Raw genomic sequence first — 8099 nt, 5'->3', positions numbered from 1 at the left:
GAGAGTATCGTCATATGAGGAACAGCAGCGCTGGCTTTGTGTCATTTAATAGCACCTCCTAAAATCCTAAATCAGTCAACCCCTTCTACAAATTCTCTCTCGCGATCGAGATCGAGATCAGATCTAGGACTTCTCTTCAGGTAATTACTGATATCCCGTTGTAAATTTTGGATATTTGTTGAGGTAGCTTTGGAACAATTAAGCCAATATTCGGTAATTTGTCTTCGGTATTCTCAGATACGCAATTTATCCCTTTTTGCGGGGTTATGGTTTGGTTTCTTTGTTTTGTATCAACAATTGAGATTGGGATTGTTCAATTGATCTTCGTAGAGTAATTCTTTTCAATTAGGCCTCTGGGCCAATTTGAGATATTAGAAGCGGTCAATCAATTTAAGCTATGTTTTCTAGTCTTCATTTCATAACGGATACTCACAGATCAGAGCAATTAGCTATAAGGAGGAAGACATCTTGTTCCTGTTTATACGGATATATTTTTTTTGACATAAAAAATGCAGTGGTTTCCAATCCTGTTCCCAAATGTGATACACTAGAAGCAGCTTGTCTCTGCATCTTTTTGTGTGGAATTTCCATTTTGGAATGAACCTAGGGCTCATATTCAATTAAATTTACTAGCCAAAATCCTTTTTTGTGATTTCTGATTATTTTGGGTGCCTTTATGCAAACAGGTGCAAATATGGGGCTGTCTTTCACAAAGCTATTTAGTCGGCTTTTTGCTAAGAAGGAGATGAGAATTCTGATGGTGGGTCTCGATGCAGCTGGTAAGACCACCATTTTGTACAAGCTCAAGCTTGGAGAGATTGTCACCACCATACCGACCATTGGTACGCGTTACTTTACTTTTATCTCTTCTTCTTTGGTATTAGTTAAGCTACTTGCGGTGCAATTGGTAAATATCTAGGTATCCATATTTGTGGTGAAAGAAGATCCTGAGGTTGGTTAGTAGCAGGAACTAAAGTCTCAGTTTAAGATGTACCAGTACTTCAGAACCAACCGTCTTGCTGTACCACTGATTTCTTTGTTTTGTTCTGAATTTTTTTACAAAAAAGGATATGAAACTGAATCTTGGATTGGAGCCCAGGTTTATCATTGATTTGCAATGGTTTGGTAACTTGACTTTGTCTTCCATTTTATGTTTTTGCAACACAATTAGGCTTTAATGTGGAGACAGTAGAGTACAAGAACATCAGCTTCACAGTGTGGGATGTCGGGGGTCAGGACAAGGTATTAATTTAATTTTTTACAGTTAATTTATTTCTTTGTCGAGTTTAATTTGAAGATTTGTCCTCCTATGTGTTCTTGATTTTGCATATTTTCTGATTGGCACTATATAATGCAAAATTGAACAGATCCGGCCATTGTGGAGGCACTATTTCCAGAACACCCAAGGTCTCATCTTCGTGGTTGATAGCAATGATCGCGATCGTGTTGTTGAAGCTAGAGATGAGCTCCATCGCATGCTCAATGAGGTATATGCAAAAACCATTTAATATTTGATCCTTTATATTGTTGAAAACAATTGTCTATGGATTCATCTTACAATTATGACACAGAACAATATGTTGAAATGTTTTGTTAGATTTACACCTATTTAACTAGAAGATGAGTTTTAATTCCAGAAATGTGTTTGTAGATGCATTTCAAATTATACTTTCCTAACATTTATTTGGAAGATGAGTTTTTTTGGCCCTTTCATTGGCGTCTGGATACAATACAATTACAACCAGACATGCTATTATTGTTGTTGGCCTTTTCAAGGCTTTTAATTTGGTTTTGTAGAAATCCTTTCTTTTAGCATTTCACTTGTATATGCATTTATACACGTGTGGTTGCTTTTAGGATGAGCTGAGAGATGCAGTGCTGTTGGTGTTTGCAAACAAACAAGATCTCCCCAATGCAATGAACGCTGCTGAGATCACTGACAAGCTCGGCCTTCACTCCCTCCGTCAGCGCCACTGGTACCCTCTCTCTCTCTCTCTCTCTAGAATTTGTTTTTGCAAGCCTTTCTGTGGCCAGAACTTGACTTCTCAAGGCTTATATATTGACCAAAAAGCACATAATGACCTCGTTGTTTTATATACTGGGCAACACAGCTATCTTTAATTGCCACAGGTTACTGCTGACTTAACCTGACTGGTAAAGAATCTCCTGTGATGTAATTCTTACTTGGACTTTAATTGATATGTTATGTTACTGACAGGTACATCCAGAGCACATGTGCCACCACTGGAGAGGGTTTGTATGAAGGCCTTGACTGGCTATCCAACAATATTGCAAGCAAGGTTAGTGTGTATCTGTGTATTTTGGTGTTTTGTGTGAATTTTGTTATAGTTGGGAGAATTAAAATCCTTTTGTTTTCCTTTCTTAAATGCAGGCTTGAATGGATTAGAGCTGCCTGGAGTCCAGAGAAGGGTCTTTTTTTTTTTGCCTTTTTCTTTTTTGGAGTTTTACCTAAATATGATTTGTTACATCTAGAAGTATATTGTTCAAGTTGATTTTGTTAAACTATTACCGTGACTTATCTGCTGTAACTCAGACTGAGATTCTTGTTGTTTGTTTAAATTGGGGATGCTATTACATATCTGCTTGCGGATTGCATATGATTTTTATTTTTTCGTCATACTATTCTCTCAACCTCTCTATTTCCTGTCACACGGAAACATGTTTTCAAGGGTTTTTTTTTGTGAGATTTGCACGGCACATATTTTTATTTGGGGAACTAATCTGATCTATGCTCGAATTTCCCCGCAGAGAGATGATTCAACTTCCTCTCTCCAGTCTCTGCTTCTCTCTCTCCTCTCTCTGATAATCACGCTCAATTGAATTAAAAAAACATTACAACTTGGCAGCATCTGCCAACCCTTCCAAAAAAAAAAAAGGAGAGCATTGAAAAGACATACGCATCGACTATGCTGATAGGGAACATACATCATAGGCAGGAAATAACAAAAACAGTGATTTTTAGAAGACCGGTTTAACTATGCTAATTTTCGTATATACGTACTATAAATCAGATAGTGCAGAAAATCGCAACCAATGAAATCAACAACAAAAAAAAAGAGGAGGTTTACAACACAATTCCGGGTACATAAAATGTTATGTTATAGTAAAATTGATTACCATTTTTTACACAAAAATTTTATACAATTAATTTTCATATATTTTTTATCCTCATGGTTTTAAAGTTTTGACTCCGCACCTGACTGAAACAAACCATTTTCCGCAGCAAGAAATCATCTCTTGTCATACTTAAGACTAAAGGCACACTCGAAATATATCGTGGAATGGAATATTAGTACATCAATGTGATGAGATTAACGTCAACGGTACCAGTCTGACAGCACACAACATGTTAGAATTCAGATCCGCTGAAATTCCAAACTCTCCCTATCTCTCTCCTCTCTCTTCTAGCAAGTACAAAAAATAAAAAATTCAAACTCGTTGTACTTGGAAAGACACTAAGGGTGTGCTCCAGAACAGCTGTGCGGAGAGGGAAGGAAGGGAAGGGGATGGAAGGTGACCAAGTTGAGTTCACCTCGGCTACACCCCAATTTGGGGGGAGAGATTTTGTTGAGTTTCTATATAGCATTCACTCGTGCTCCCCTCCCCTCCCCTCCCCTCCCCTCCCCTCGTCTTTACCTTCGAATTTTTGAATTGTGGAGCAAGTAAACTCCTTGGACAGGTTCAGTCACAGCTCCCGTTCCTTTATTGATTGAATTGTGAAGCGCACCCTAAAATACATATGGCCAAAGAGACCATTATGAGTAGGTGATTCTTTTTTGGTTTGGATCCATTAATAACATATTAATTTGAACAATTATGAGGACAATAAGTATAATTTATAAATTTAAAATCCGATGCATAGGAATGCGATCTATATTTTATGCATACCAGACAAAAAATAACAAAATTTGATGAATTATTTTACCGTCTATCTAAAGAATTAAAACTTGTAACATTAAACTTTAACATGCCAACAATTTTTATTTTTCAAATTTTTTATTTGATTTGACAAAGAGTGATTCAGATAGCCAATCAAACAGTTGTTAATGATACCGAAATTCTCTTTTTCACATTTTGTGTTTAGTTCATGGATCATGTGTGTGTTTAGGCAAGATTCCAGTACAAGTAATTAAAAAAAAAAGTGAATTATAAAGTAAAAGATAACAGATACGAAATTACGAACCTATTCTATCCTGAATGGGCTGACCAACTGGAAATAACATGTTCTGTAATTGAATTTTTGTTTGTACCAGTAAGCACTCATAGAGTCAATAGTTCGAATCTAGAAAGCTCCACATGAAAATGCACAAAAGAGAACAATAACACTGTTCGACAAAAAGTATAAAGAGTAAACCTCATAAATATCCAACCTTTCGTGACAACAATAAAAACCAATACCTAGATTTGAAACAAAAAAGCTACCAACTATCATGGGCACATATAACGCCAACTATGCTGTTGACATGATATATTATCTTATTAGTAATTACTAATTAATAAATAAAAAAGCAATCCAAACTTTATACGGAAACAGTTTTGGGTTTCGCCCCTATCTTTTTCCATGAAACACTAGGCATGATCTGGGCCGTGTCAACGCGATCCTTGTATTTGATGGTAAAATTTAAAAGAGAATCAAGCAGTGAATCAGAAAGCAGGTGGGGTACGAGCCCGAGCTCAATCAATTTGGTGTGTTTTGCGTTGTAGTAGTGTTCCTCGGCTTCCACTCTAGGGTTTGGCACTGAGACAGCCTTGACCTCTAACCCTAATTTCTCACCAGCCTTTGTAACTAGACTGGCAAGTTCATTAACTGAGAATTGCTCTGTGAACTGGTTGAAAACTCTAAACTCTCCTGGGTTGGCTGGATTGGCTATTGCAAGCTCGACACATTGTACCGTGTCTCTTATATCTAGGTATCCTCTAGTCTGCAAGAGTAGAAAAGGTAAACAAGTATTTAAGAAATTAGATAAATTCTAATGGAAAACACTACAATGCAATTATTGAACCAACATGAAAATTTAGACAATGATCACAATGGCAGGATCTGATACTGTTTGGGTGAAGGTTTGATAACAGTATCATTTGATTTTAAATCAGCCCCTAAGAAGCAACTCTAGGTTTAACCACAATCTGCACTTTTATTGTGTTTTTTAATTACATTAATTGATGGTGGGCTAATTTGGTGAATCATAATTCAGGGGAAAGTTAAGACCAAGTCAAGGTTAATTGACAGCTGAAACCAAATTGACAGGCAAATTGAGACCAAATTGGTGCTAGTACCACGATTCAGGGCCAAATTAAGTACAAATTGATATTTTAATGACTTATTGAAGTTTCACTACACAATGAAACTTGCCGCTATTGCTGTCTACTTCTTTCAAACAACCAAGATATAGAAATAAAAAATTGCCTTGAAAAAAGGCTTTACTGAATACCTCAAGCTTACTTAGCACTTTAGCATACTAATTCTTTTGAATAACTAGGTGTTAATGATGGTAAATTGCGTTTAATTCAGACTTCATTGCTTACTAAGCTTAGCTTTCAAACTTTTGTCAGCAATTACATCTGAACAGAAAATATATCTTTTCAAAAGCTGATGTTTAATATATATCAAAAGAAAGACATACCTGACCACCTTTTCCATACACAGTAAGCGGGTGCCCCACAGCTGCTTGGACACAAAACCGATTAAGGGCTGTACCGAAAACACCATCATAGTCAAACCTATTGCACAACTCCTCATGCATCTCCGTCTCATCAGTACGCAATCCATACACAACCCCTTGGTTCAAATCTGTTGCCCTAAGCCCCCATGCCCTGCATGTAAATGCAATATTGTGTGAATCATGCACCTTACTTAGATGGTAGAAGGATCCAGCTTGTTTTGGGTACGGCAACGTGTCGGTACGGCCGTTGTGTGTTATCGTGATATATCCCTCTTCAATGTCTATGTTTGGTGTACCATACTCTCCCATGGTACCGAGCTTCACAAGGTGGCACTCCTCACGAAACTCCTTTATGGCAAATAGCACATTGAGTGTACCAATCACATTGTTATGTTGCGTGAATACCTGTTTAATTGAATAAGTCAGCACTTCACTGCATTTGTTTTTTGTATTTGCTTGCAAAACCTCATTCAATATTTGAACTTTAGTATTTGAAGTGATTGTGAAAAATGTTCCTTTCAACAACAACTATGAAGTGCTTCTGAGTAGTAACATCTTTGGTAGCTGTTTTAGTTTTGAGATCTTTAATGCCATGTTAGCGATTTCAAAGCTTGGTTCTGGCAATAAAATAATTACTTCCCAACCATATAAAGAAGTAGGATATGATAATTTGAGAATTATACTGATAATATGATTTACTATGACGTAATAAAGCTGCGGTAGACGTTCTTTTCTTTTGCAAACTATACAGATTTTACTAATTGCGAAACTAACAGTTAACATGTTGTATGTGTAACCGATATAAGCTGCTTTTTAGTTGTTTGCAAATAACACTGATTGTTTAAACCAAGGTAAAGTGAAGTGAAAGGCAACCTTACATATTTTTGCAAAGCACAACCAAGCAGAAATATCTATTATCATGATTTGCATCCCTATATCTCAACCGGATGTGTGCTTAGTTTAGTTTGATGTGGGCTTCCGGAAGAAGGCTGATGTTATACTTTTGACAATATTTATCATTGTAAAACTTTCCTAATGCTGCCCCGTAATTTGTTTATTTTGCAAATCTCAGTTGGAAAATTATATCTGCCTTTGACAAATGCGACAAATTTTAGGTATAATTTGCTAAAATCACCAAAATATGACAATTCAAGTTCTAATGTGATGCTTTATGTACCGCTCTAGAACGGTCAATCATGGAATAAGGCGCCGAGCGCTGCTCCCCAAAGTGTACCACCGCATCAGGCTCAAATGACTTGAAAGACTCAGCCAGAAACTCGAAATCACAAATATCTCCAATATAAAGAGAGATGGTTTTGCCGGTGAGTAGCTTCCACCGTTTAATTCGGTTTTGGATGGAGGCAATGGGGGTGAGAGATTGAAGGCCCAGCTGGTGGTCAAAAAGGCGGCGCACCAGGTTGTCAACAACTGCCACATCATAACCCTTTTTTGACAGGTACAAGGCCGTTGCCCACCCGCAGTACCCATCCCCACCAATCACCATCACCTTCTTATTTTTAGGGTTTGAAAATGGATCGTCAGAGTTTTCATGGGTCTTGGAGGTGTTTTCTTGGCTGATGGTGGAGATTGCGAAGGCAGTCAACGGTTTGTTTTGGCGACCTCTTAGGTGTGGTTTTAGGGTTAAAGGGGAGGATTTACACTTTTGGAAGGAGATTGCTGAGAAACAATTTTGGTTTATGGACTTGGTGGTTATAGGGAGGGTGAAGGTACAGTGGCCGGAGAGCAAATGCGCCATGTTTCTAAATTGTTATCCTCACACCAAAATTGAGGTTGCCTGAAAAATTAGCACAAACGATTTTATAAGAAAACAAACATTTTGGAAAAGGCGAAAAGAGAGGAGAAGGAGACGCCTACCGTCACCGTCGCTACCATCAGAGGGAACGAATGATGAAGAAATTAGAGAGAGAGAGAGAGAGAGGTTTATCAATTATCAGTAAATATGAGAGTGGAGGAAGGGGGACACGTATCCTCTGCATTAACGTACCGTTTGAGTTAATTTTTGAACCGTACGATCAGAATTTGGGCCAATCCGGCCCAAGCCTATAACGCACGGGGCCCTTTAATATTAGTACAGATCTCAATCGGACGGTCCACATTTTATCTCAAAATTTGAGTTAATGCAGAAGATATGAATTCGGAGGAAGGGGTGCTCTTGATAATTTGATAATAATCCGGGAATATCCTTAGATTCCAATGCCTCGGTCCTGTATAATACCTGACCGTGTAGAATGAGATCTCAGTCGTCCGTTTTAATTTAACACGAATCTTAAAGCAGACCCCTATAATCCAAGGCTCGGAAATGATGTTGACCTATCCTCTGCGGTATACTCACTCCCCTCCCCTTCCCTGCGTCGGTGCGTTCTCTTATGACCTTTTTCTTCTCAATTGAGAAAC

General features: G+C 37.8%; 2 protein-coding genes across 2 annotated transcripts; one reads left to right on the top strand and one right to left on the bottom strand.

The window, feature by feature from the left end:
- Positions 1-2597, top strand: LOC144544528 (ADP-ribosylation factor). The gene is made up of 7 exons (XM_078293052.1): positions 1-140; positions 687-842; positions 1172-1242; positions 1368-1487; positions 1858-1976; positions 2219-2300; positions 2393-2597. Exons 2-7 carry the CDS (start codon positions 695-697, stop codon positions 2396-2398), a joined length of 546 nt encoding a protein of 181 aa, XP_078149178.1. The 5' UTR covers positions 1-140; positions 687-694; the 3' UTR covers positions 2399-2597.
- A 1761-nt stretch (positions 2598-4358) lies between these two features.
- SQD1 (sulfoquinovosyldiacylglycerol 1) lies at positions 4359-7675 on the bottom strand. The gene is made up of 4 exons (XM_078293008.1): positions 7560-7675; positions 6862-7479; positions 5646-6089; positions 4359-4943 (listed from the first exon to the last, which is right to left on the bottom strand). The coding sequence occupies exons 2-4, from the start codon at positions 7438-7440 to the stop codon at positions 4542-4544; spliced, it is 1425 nt and encodes a 474-aa protein (XP_078149134.1). The 5' UTR covers positions 7441-7479; positions 7560-7675; the 3' UTR covers positions 4359-4541.
- Positions 7676-8099: the final 424 nt, after the last annotated feature.

Source organism: Carex rostrata, chromosome 2, assembly GCF_964058835.1.
Source record: "Carex rostrata chromosome 2, lpCarRost1.2, whole genome shotgun sequence".
NCBI lineage: Eukaryota > Viridiplantae > Streptophyta > Magnoliopsida > Poales > Cyperaceae > Carex > Carex rostrata.
This window is presented reverse-complemented; position numbering and strand designations above follow the sequence as displayed.

Coding starts and splice junctions, on each gene's coding strand:
- LOC144544528 (XM_078293052.1), top strand. CDS start 695: ATGGGGCTGTCTTTCACAAAGCTATTTAGTCGGCTTTTTGCTAAGAAG. Junction 843..1,171: donor CACCACCATACCGACCATTG/GTACGCGTTACT, acceptor CAACACAATTAG/GCTTTAATGTGGAGACAGTA. Junction 1,488..1,857: donor TCCATCGCATGCTCAATGAG/GTATATGCAAAA, acceptor GGTTGCTTTTAG/GATGAGCTGAGAGATGCAGT.
- SQD1 (XM_078293008.1), bottom strand. CDS start 7,440: ATGGCGCATTTGCTCTCCGGCCACTGTACCTTCACCCTCCCTATAACC. Junction 6,090..6,861: donor TGATTGACCGTTCTAGAGCG/GTACATAAAGCA, acceptor TCAATTAAACAG/GTATTCACGCAACATAACAA. Junction 4,944..5,645: donor TGTATGGAAAAGGTGGTCAG/GTATGTCTTTCT, acceptor CTACTCTTGCAG/ACTAGAGGATACCTAGATAT.